The 11831-nt window shown below is 36.8% G+C and overlaps 1 protein-coding gene and 1 pseudogene across 1 annotated transcript; one reads left to right on the top strand and one right to left on the bottom strand.

The window, feature by feature from the left end:
• The first annotated feature begins 2788 nt into the window (after positions 1-2788).
• Positions 2789-6025, top strand: LOC113333030 (annotated as a pseudogene).
• Positions 5971-10432, bottom strand: LOC113333031 (protein odr-4 homolog). The gene is made up of 11 exons (XM_026579517.1): positions 10313-10432; positions 9974-10213; positions 9691-9786; positions 9343-9431; positions 8560-8688; positions 7857-7977; positions 7517-7601; positions 7304-7413; positions 7009-7160; positions 6694-6790; positions 5971-6497 (listed from the first exon to the last, which is right to left on the bottom strand). The coding sequence occupies exons 1-11, from the start codon at positions 10391-10393 to the stop codon at positions 6174-6176; spliced, it is 1524 nt and encodes a 507-aa protein (XP_026435302.1). The 5' UTR covers positions 10394-10432; the 3' UTR covers positions 5971-6173.
• Positions 10433-11831: the final 1399 nt, after the last annotated feature.

The raw sequence follows: 11831 nt of genomic DNA, 5'->3' as shown, positions 1-11831 counted from the left end.
CTAGTAATAAATAAGTCCCACACAGCTTTCGTTTTAAATTTACTACCTAAAGGAATACCAAGGTAGTTTATAGTAAATTCAGCCAACTGACAGCCAAAAACTGCAGCACAATGAGCCCCAATATTCTCATCTCCTATGCCAACTATTGCACTCTTACTAAAATTAACTTTTAGGACAATGACCAACTGGAAACCAAAAAGTATGTTCTTCAGAGTTATAATTTGATCTTCAGAATTATCTAGAAAAACTACTAAATCATCTGCAAACTGAAGATGAGTAACAGATGTTCCATTAGTAGCAACTTGAAATCCAGAAAGAAGACCCTGATCAGCAGCCTTACCAATCATCTTAGTTAATAATTCAGCAACCATAATAAAGATGAAAGGATAGATAGGATCTCCCTTCCTGATACCCTTCTGACTTTTAAACAATTTTGTAGCTTCACCATTGATGAGAATAGAAAATCTAGGTTGTGTGATACACCATTTGATCCAGCCTCTCCAAATATTACCAAAACCAATTTTTGCATTATTAAATCCACACAGTTCCAGTTAATATTATCAAAGGATTTTTCAAAATCTACTTTGCAGACCAAACCAGATTTATTTTCTCTCATTCTAGAATCTATAAGCTCAACTGCAATTAGAATACCATTACCAATTTGCCTGTCATGAATGAAAGCACCTTGGAAATTAGTAATAATAGAAGGAAGAACCACTTTCAGTCTTTCAGCTAGCAGTTTGGAGACTATCTTGTAAATGCCTCCAATCAAACTTATAGGCCTGAAGTTGTTTAGAGAAACTACACCATTTGTTTTAGGAATTAACTTGAGATTTGTGCAGTTCACTCTCCAGTCAAGAACTCCTTTAGTTTCAAATTCTTTAATCACCGGCATTAAGTCAGACTTTATTATCTCCCAAGCATCCTTAAAGAATTTCATAGTGAAGCCATCTGGTCCAGGTGCCTTGTTTAGACCAAAATGCCAAATAATATTCTTCACTTCTCCTTCAGAAAATGGCTTCTCAAGAGTAATGCTATCCTGAGTAGAAATGGAAGGCAAATCAATGTTATCAAAGCTTGGCCTTATATGGAAATTCTCAGTGAACAAAGAAGTATAGAAATTTGTAGCTTCAGTAGCTATTTTGTCTTTGTCATAACACAAAGTTCCTTCTATATTCAAACAATTAATGCTATTGCAGTTGTATTTGAATGAAGCAAGCTGATGAAGATATCTGGAATTCTTCTCAACATCTTTGGCCCATCTATCTTTTGCTCTTTGCCCCCACTTTCTTGCAATATTCAAGGATAATGAAGCATGTTTAGCTTTAGCAGCATTCCTATCATCATAGTCAGCACCAGAAAGATGAACATCTTCTTCATTTATATCCCATGAATTAATTATCTCCTCTAACTGATCTACCTGCAACTGCATATCCCCCACAGTTCTCTTCCATTGTTTGATAAATTTTTTTAGAGATTGTAACTTCTTAGAGAAAATATAACTTGGCTTCCCATAGAAAGTTAAATTCTGCCACCACAATTTTAAGTTTGGAAGAAAAGAAGGATGCAATAAAAGATAGTTGTCCAATCTGAAGGGGGCTTTGAATTTTGAATTAGAATTACAAGAAAGAAGGACTGGTGTGTGATCTGAAATAGGTCTTTTCAATCTTGGTTGAAGTGGAGAAGAACAATGAGAGAACCAATCCTCAGTGACAAGGAATCTGTCAAGCCTTACTAAGATGGGCGGTTTTTGTGAATTAGTCCAAGTATATTTGCCTCCAGATAATGGCAAATCAATCAACTCATGCTTGCTAACAAAACTTGTAAAAAAAATTCTACTTACAGTGCAACCACCTGAGCAATTCATGTCAGCTTGAGATAAAGTTGCATTAAAATCTCCACCTAGTACCCAAGGATCATCAAAAAGAATCCTAATATCACTTAACTCCTGCCAATATTGAGCATAATCTCCATAGTCTGAAGCACCATACACAGAAGTGTATTTACATTTCTGTTGCTAGCATGCACAGAACTTGGTCTATTGTTTCTAGCATGAATATTTACATTTATATGATTATGGTTGTAGTTTAAGATATTCATTTGCGTGTTATCTTTCCAAATGAGACAGAGACCACCGGCAGTACCCCTAGGGGAACAAGCAAGTAGTTACAAACATTCACTTTTCTTATAATTTTATGTATTTCAACATTTTTTTGTTTAGTCTCGGAGATGAACATAATATCAGGATTGTCTTTGTTCAGGATATCATTGAGGCTGTTTATGATCTCCAAATTTCCAGACCCTGGCAATTCCAGGCTATGACACTATTAAATTGCCAAAAATACGATACAATACGGTATTCTAAAACAGGCAACAAACGATTAGCATCATATTTTTGTACGAGTTATAGAATTTCCAAAGACATTCAACATAAGCAAATTAAGTTCATAGATTTTAGCAATTTTGTAAATTACTACAAAATTAAAATTCAGGAAATGGTTGGATAAATACCTCAAGATTTTTCAAATCAACATTTTGATTTTTAAGGACCACAACTGAGCCTGAAGAGCCCTCTTTGAAAAGGTTAAGATTCACCTTAGGATTTCCTCTTGTTTCCAGGGAATCATGAAACCGCCGAAACCGAAACTTCCAAAAGCCTCCGATTACCATCACTCCCTCTTATTTACTACTAAGATTTTGTTAATAAATGACTGGGGGGACGTATCTGCATACATCATTGTTGCCCATTAAAATCCAACTAACTTCACTATTACGTCATCATCATCATCTGAATACCCAATTATCTAAGGTACTTGATATCCCCCAATAACAAACACCTTAACTGAATCAAAAACTATCTAAGAAATGAAAATCCAATACGGATTGTCCCTTCAATTTCTCATAATAGTCATCTTCTCCACTTCACAACCAATACAATCAAGCACAAACCCTGATTACCCATGTAAACCCCCACACTACAGTTCTTACACTTTCTGTGACACTTCACTATCAATCACAGCTAGAGCTAAATCTCTCATTTCACTTTTAACCCTCACTGAAAAAATTAATCAGCTTTCAAATAATGCATCATCAGTGCCAAGATTAGGTATTTCATCTTATGAATGGTGGTCTGAATCACTTCATGGGATTGCTACTAATGGTCCTGGTGTTTCATTCAATGGTTCAATTCCTTCTGCAACTAGTTTTCCTCAAGTTTTACTTACAAGTGCTTCTTTCAATAGAAGTCTTTGGTATAAAATTGGATCAGCAATATCTATTGAAGCTAGGGCAATGTATAATTCAGGTCAAGCTGGATTAACATTTTGGGCACCAAATATTAACATTTTCAGAGATCCTAGATGGGGAAGAGGTCAAGAAACACCAGGGGAAGATCCAATGGTGGTTTCTGATTATGGGGTTGAGTATGTCAAGGGTTTCCAAGGTGGTGATGATGATCAACCGAGGGTATCTGCTTGTTGTAAGCATTTTACTGCTTATGATTTGGAGAGTTGGAGAAATTACAGTAGATATAGTTTTAATGCTGTGGTAAGCATTCTCCATGGAAATTAACTTTTATTGACTAACCTGACTCATTAGTTCAGCATTTGAATATTATAGAAGATATGTGGCCTGAAATCTTACTCAGTGTCGGAGTACCGGACCAATATTGTTGTCACCTACTGCTGAAATTGGGGGACATAATTTCACCAATTTTTGTTTTTTGGTTTGTATATAGGTTTCAGAGCAGGATTTGAAGGATACTTATCAACCACCATTTAAGAGTTGTATACAAGAAGGTAAAGCAAGTTGTTTGATGTGTTCTTACAATGAAGTTAATGGAATCCCAGCTTGTGCAAATGAAGGTCTCTTGCAGCAAGCCAGAACTGAATGGGGTTTCAAAGGGTGAGTGCTCCTAGGACTTTGTTTCCTGGCAGGATCAGATCTGAAGTCATGTTCCAGGATTAACACCTAATACCATGCGTCTTCATTTTAAAAATGCCTGTCGTCCTCCTGTTAATTGGTGCCATATGCAGGTGGAATGATAGTTAAATGTGCTGAAATTGCAGGTATATAACCTCAGACTGTGATGCTGTGGCCACTATACATGAGTATCAACATTATGTAAAGACCCCAGAAGATGCCGTTGCAGTTGCTCTTAAAGCAGGTTCGTACGTTCATCTTTGTTCCATAATTGGAGTTTTTCTCAAGTCATCAATCACTAACTATGACCTAAACATTTTTCAATGAGCAGGAACAGATATAAATTGTGGGAGTTTTCTGGTTACCAATACTCGGTCAGCAATTGAACAAGGAAAGATCAAAGAAGAAGATATAGATAAAGCTCTTTTAAATATTTTCTTGGTTCAACTCCGCCTCGGACTCTTTGATGGGAACCCTATAAAGGGAAAGTATGGAAAGTTAGGACCTCATGATGTATGTACTACAGAACACAAGAAACTAGCACTGGATGCAGCTAGACAGGGAATCGTACTACTCAAGAATGATAATAAGTTCTTGCCTTTAAAAAGGTCTGGAGTTTCATCATTGGCTGTTATAGGTCCAATGGCAAATGACACCAGCAAACTCGGAGGCGGATACACAGGTAAAAGGTCATGCTTGCTTGTTAAACCTACATGTTGTTGGATTTGCTTAGCAATTTCCAAAATTGACCTACAACTTAGCATCCCAAATGTCCAATACTAGAACAGACTGAGGTTTAAAAGTAGAATGAGATGCTGCTACCCTGCGGTTGTATAAAGGAATAAAGGATGCAGAGTTTGTGGTTATAATGTATACTCTGAGGTGGCTAATGATCTAATTTGGTGAAAATTTCGAATTTTATTTTCTTCTTGCAGGCATTCCTTGCGATCCAAAGAGCTTTATGGATGGATTCCAAGCATATGAAGTTAACACAACCTACATCCCTGGTTGCCTTGACATACCTTGCAGCTCCGCTGACAATTTGCTGAAGCTGTCCAAATCGCTAAAGAAGCAGATGTAGTGATAGCAATTTTCAGCCTGGATTTATCACAAGAAACAGAAGATCATGATCGCTCGAGCCTTTTACTACCAGGCAAACAAATGGATCTCATATCTGCTATTTCCAAGGTAAGCAAAAGACCTCTAGTCTTGATCCTTACTGGGGGTGGACCACTTGATATCACATTTGCGAAGGAAGACCCCAGAATCGCCAGCATTCTTTGGGTTGGATACCCTGGTGAGGCAGGAGGTGAATCACTTGCAGAGGTTATCTTTGGCGACTTCAACCCAGGTTAGTGATACCATAAATAGTTAAGATTTCAAGCTTGTAACTTGCAATATCATGGAGTTCTGATGAATTCTTATTAGGTGGGAGGCTTCCTGTTACTTGGTATCCAGAATCATTTACTTCTGTGCCGATGAATGATATGAGTATGAGGCCAGATCCTTCACGTGGTTATCCTGGAAGAACTTATCGATTTTACAGCGGAAACAAGGTTTACGGATTTGGACACGGCTTAAGTTACACAAGTTATACATACAAATTCGAAACTGCACCGAACATGATAAGTTTGTCGGGTTCTACTATAAATGCTGATTCTAGGAAGGACATAACATATCAGAAGAGTGATGGACTTGATTACGTTCGCACAGATGAGTTAATGTCATGCCAAGATTTTAACTTCAGTGTGAACATTTCTGTAACTAACAATGGAGATATGGACGGGAGCCAGAGGATACTCAAAGGTGCACCAAAAGAGCAATTGATATTTTATGATCGCGTACACGCCAAATCTAACACAGTAACTGAGACCAACATTCTAATAGAACCGTGCAAGCACTTTAGCATTGTAAATGAACAAGGATATAAAATTTTGCCATTAGGTAATCATTTACTGATGTTAGAAGGATTAGAGCATCCCATACTTATTGAAACTTGATAAAACGCAATTCTGTTGCCAAGCGTAAATTGGTTCTTCAGAAAGGATATGTCCATAAATATATGATTTATTCTGTGTGACATTGAATAAAGAGAATTTATACCTGCTCTTGGTTTTCAAGTTTCAAGGTTGCATATCATCACCCTGTTTTGTAAGCACTCTTTTTAAAAGCGAAGAACTCAGATCCAAAAATTTCTTGCCAAGAGATCTGCGCAGTCTAAGCAGAAATGCCCCAGGATATTAGGAGGAAAGCTAGACTACTGGGCTATGTGCCTTTGGATCACGAACAAAAAAGAAAAATCCAAGTAACACGGCTAGCAGGAGAACAATAATAGGAATTACAATGTTGAAAGTAGTCGTCTGCACGGGTTCCCTGCTGGCTTCTTTTTGTGTAGAATCTTTTTTGCTGTTTTTCTTAGAGTGGGGAGCTGATGGAGATGTTGATGGGTTGGAAATAACTGCATCCCAGAAAGATTTTATCATCAAAGAACTGGCTTCTGTTTCTGCTTCTATGATTTTTGATACATCTATTGGAGCTTCCATAGACATCAACTCCTTAAAATTATCTTCAAGAACCTAATGACAACCAGGCCAGAAAATGTTAATGTCGATTTTCTGTTTTATTCTCTATTATTAAACTTCTAAAAGAATGTGTCAAATATATCTGGTATTCATGTCGGCAATTACCATAGAGTATGTCTTTAACAAGTAAAATGAAGATCCCACAAAACTTAAACAGGAGTACAAATCAACTGCAAAAGCTACAACAAACCTGAAATGTCTCAGATGGTTGCAGATAATCACAAATAAAGGTGCCACCCACCCAGGGAACGAAAACTCTCCGAGGAAATGCGAGAATACATGATTTTCTGTTTCCACATCGCAGCAATGAAGCTGATTAGTGTAAAAGCTACAGAATTTTAATAGTACTGAAATCTCGACCAACTGACGCCTAAGTAGAGCCTTATACAGAGTTGAATAGGTATGGCTAGTATGATTAAAAGAGCAGCAAAGAATTTTGTTCCAACAGGAAAGTAACATGCGCCGCCAATTGTTTCTTAGTTGATTGTTATAGACAGATATATACCTCAATAAATTCAAGTCAAGTTGGGAAATAGATTTTTCAGTTGGTATTTCAGTGTTTGAATCCCTCCCAGCTTCAGCAGTTGAATCCATATCTTCCTCTCCCTCATCAGAGATGATTGCCAATCTACTTTTCAAGCTTGTCAGGATATCCGCCTAAAAAGAGAAAGCAGAATGTCTTTCAGAACATCTTTTTCTAGTGGGATTGTATTTTATTTTATTAAGCAAAAATGAGATCAATTACAACCCACCCCAAACCCCGCGTGTTTTTTTTACCCACAACGACAGCTATCAAATACCTTTATGTCAGCCACAGCTTGTGATATAGGTTCTCTAGGGCTTAAATATGCATAAGAACAAGCAGATCCTTGATATGCTACAACTCCAAGAACCTCCTTTTGGCTGCATGCTTTACACAAAACCAAATGTTAGCATTTGGTATATCAAATAATTATCTGAGATAAATAAGACACAAGGGAAATTGGTTAATTGATCAAGAGTACTGAACAAACCTTCAAAAGGTGCATCTTTCATGAAAGGTAGTAGCAATTCAACTTCATGCAAACCATCAGAAGTACATGGCTGATCTTGAACCACCTAAAATATTACAGAATACTTAGACCAGCTTACAAATAAGGACTAACAGAAGTGACACTACGAAAACCTCAAACTAGCTATACAAGGTCCAAATGAGGTTACATAACTGAGCATTTTATTACGCTATAATTGTACTTTTTCACATATAAATACTCATATGTTGGAGATGTGATTTCAATTTTCGGCGAAGAATGATATTCCGTAGCTAGGCATCAACTAAGAAGTCAAAAAGATTGATGTGCACGAGGATGTTACCAAGTTCCCATCGATTATCGCTTTCGCGCTTTTCAGCTCTTTAGCATGACGAGAAATTCCATTGTGTAGAATGTCGCTCAACGTATTTGCTTTGGATAAATTTTCACGATATATGGGTAATCTGGAAAAAGATAATTACAACTATCAGATGCAGCCACACATATAATTATACGAAACAAACCCATATATTGGAGTTTGATTTATGTGAATTTATAAAGAAAAATGTAATAAGCAATATACCTACATGGCTACAAACAGTTTAAAAGAGGTTTCAGAGTGATTCCTCCTTGATCGAATAAAGCATTATTGACCAATGATGGATTTATAAAAAATCCTGGAAACCGGAAGTATTAAAATATCTATGTTTGATCCTATGTATTGTCCCAGATAATATCCACACACCAGAAAGGGTCGACAGTTCAATTACCAAGAGAGGTGCTTAAAGTCATAAAGGGGATGCTCATAACTATGGTAAACCTACTGGAATAGTGTTTGAAGTTTTCTGTTATAAAAGATTCCTAGCTTAAGTTTAGATTTAGTACTGTTTCTAATCTAGTGGTTTCCTAGTTTAAGTGTTTATTCTTAAATAGTAGGAGATGTCTATCTAAGGATCACATATCACACCACATCATTCACATAAATAATACTACTATATTGTTTACCTTTCAACTAATAGTCATAAGAAACTGGGCTAACTTAGTACCTTATGTCGAAGTTGTACATGCATCTGAATGTTTGAAGTGAGGCCAATACTCTCCCCATCTTGAAATCACAAGGCCGTAGACTATTTGATGTCATTGTTGAACCCACAGTGCAATTTCGGCAAGTCCACCTATCCAAATTACCCAAGTATTAGTGTCCTGATAATTGATGTGAAAACAAAAGGAAATATATAAGCACTAGCGCTTGAATGTGGCGCGTTTGGAGCATAACAACTCAATGTCATATTGATAAACACAAGCAGCAAAACAGCAAAGAACAATCACTGTGAAGTGCATGGGCTGTCTACTCAATACTCAAAAAAGAAAAAGAAAAAATACAAAAAAACATCTAATACACACAGATGACAAGCAGTATATTCCAACTTCTATATATGTCGAGTAATTTGGTTGCAATGCGTGCAGATAGCATGCATTTCCATACTATTGTGTTTTATGCTCACAAGTTAATATTTTCTGATTAAAAAATTATATGTAATAGTACTTTCTTGGCTAGTGCATGTTTGTGAGTTTAAGCAATTGTTAACCTCTTTCTTTCGGTAATATCCCAAATATAATCCCGCCCGACTTCTGGTAAAATCTAACCTCTACATGCAAATCGTGAACCTAACCTAAAGATTACTAACAAAAGCCAAAGTGAAAGGCATAAGAACATCAAACATGGATACATATAAGAACCTCTAAAACAAATACATTATTGAATTATGATAGATGCTTAATAGGGATAGATAGAAACAGATTAGGAAATGTTGTTCGCAGAAAGATACCTCCTTGGACTGTAAGAAATATGAATGAGCAGACTTTCATCCAACCCACTCTCAAAACTAGCTGCTGCTTGTGCAACTTCTTTTACAGTCTGCACAATTTAGTTTGCTAGGTGAAACAAGACGTTTTGCTTGTGTAATTATAGGCGTATTAAACAGTATTGAAATTGATGACTTAGAGGATACATAATTAGTGACTACAATAGGGGAGAATTCAGTATCAAAGTTGAATGGAACACTTAAAATTATGACCGTAAACAGGAGTGTGAATCCTTTAGAGAAAATTGATCATATTGCAGAATATCTTCTAATGATCACTATGCTCTGTAAAGCAAAAAAAGATGTAGGTACCTGCCAAAGTTTTAGGGTAGAGTTCTTAAATGAGATCTCCGAAGCCCATACATAAACCCCAACAACATGCATGCCACCCACTAGCATCCGAGAAACCTGAAGCATAACAATCTTAACATTCACACTTCATACTAATTACAATGGCAAAGAAAGCAGTCATTTAAAATGTTGGAACTGTAAAACAAAATAAAAATATGCTGCAATTCGAGGCTGACAACATACACATAACCAACTTACTAAATTAAAAATCTGAAATCTGAAAAGGTAAGTTGAATATTCATACCTGACGAGCATGTTCAGCAACCCAATCAGAATCAATAACAAGAGATGCTGGTAGTGATGCTGAATCTAACTGAGTCTGAGATTTCCCTTTTGCTGATCCTTTATTCTTATTACTATTATCATCTTTACTCTCTGATATATAACATGCTGGTTGACCTCCATCATTAGGTGGTGTTGGTATCAAATCAAACACAAATCCTCTATCTATACTGCTACTAATCTTCCCAATTACAATACCCGCCTTTCAAAAAATCAATCAAAACCTAAATTCAGCTATCCCCAATTTATACGAGAGAAAAGAGAAAGATAAAGAACAAGAAAAGAAAAAAGGAGAGAGTACCTGGGCAGAAATTCCAGATTGGAAGACACGATCTTCGACTAATTTGAGCTGGGTTTCTTCCCCAACTACTGTTTTCACCATTATTGATTTTCAGACTGTCTATGGATCGGTTGTTTGATGCCTCACAAATACTTGCATATAAGAAAAGAAAGACGTTACACGAGACAATTTCTCGCTGGAATCGGTTATAACTTGACCCACTAGTTCAATATGACTCGTTCGATTTCCTTAGAGTCACTCTGAATTTTTTTTTTTTTACTGTTCTCCGGTAATAATAAGGTAATTTCAGACCGTCATGAGATTTCAGATCAAATAATTGGTGGTAGAACTAGGCCTCATTCTTTGGTGTAGACATGTGAGGCAAATAATTGGGAAATAATCTTTGTATATTTGTTTCATTCTTTGTAATATAAACCTTTTTGATAAGGGTCATCGACAGAGTGTGGGCGCTGTGGACACTGTAGAAGAGTAACCATAGATTTTTTTTTTTTTTTTTTGAAGAGGGAAAAATTGAAAAAGAAAAAACAAAAAAAACTGAAAGACCAACTCAGACAGAAGAACACTCACTCGCAATGAGCTGAGCCATACAAGAAGGAGGGAGAGTAAACCACTCATTTGAGGAGTGGGATGTAACAGTTAGAGCTGCAACATTGTGTGCCACATTATTGGCAGTCTTCTTAACATACCTGAAGTCTACTGATCTGAACAGACTTAGCTCATCTCTGATTCTGTCTATAGTATTTTGAATGCGCCAGTTTGGTTTATAGTGAGCATATTTGAGAGCATTGATAACTGTGATTGAATCCCCTTCCAAAATAATGTCTCTGAACCCCTTTCTTCTGGCCAAATCCACTGCTAGCAATGCTCCTTTCCCCTCAGCTTCAACTGCCTTGCAATAGTTTAGACTCTGATTTTTGCATCCCTGAAAACTTGACTTGGAATCCCTAGCAACTGCTCCACAAGCAAAACCTCTAGGTCCCGCTGCTCCATCAAAGTTAATTTTGATTTTCTCTACTTCAGGTGGTTCCCAGTTGTTCTTTTGGGACTCCATAATATCAGTCTCAGTCAGCATATTGACCATATCTTCAGCTTGGGTTTACATGTTAGCCCAATACAACGCCTCTTTAAGAACGGATTGTATGTTCAACTTGGCCCTGTTGAATATCACAGCATTTCTAGCTTTCCAAACAGCCTACCAGACACAAGCCCCCATCTTCAGCTTAGTGTAATCTCCACCTTCAGCCAACCATTGTGTCACATGATTTTGTATAGTCATACTAGGTTGTTCTCCTACTCTGAGCTGAGTGGTGATGCAAATAAAATTGCTTGGGTTGTTGGGCATTGCAAAAACAGATGCTCATTGTTTTCAACCTCTCTATCACATAATCTGCATTCATCACTAATCTCATGTATGTGCTTTCTTATGTTGTGCGCTACTGGAAGCCCATTTTTGAGTAATCTCCACATAAATATTTGAATTTTGGGTGGGATATTTTTTACCTCCCAAAATTTCTTCCAT

Source organism: Papaver somniferum, unplaced genomic scaffold, assembly GCF_003573695.1.
Source record: "Papaver somniferum cultivar HN1 unplaced genomic scaffold, ASM357369v1 unplaced-scaffold_132, whole genome shotgun sequence".
Classification (NCBI taxonomy): domain Eukaryota; kingdom Viridiplantae; phylum Streptophyta; class Magnoliopsida; order Ranunculales; family Papaveraceae; genus Papaver; species Papaver somniferum.
The sequence above is the reverse complement of the archived record's forward strand: the minus strand, read 5'-3'. Positions and strand labels throughout refer to the sequence as shown.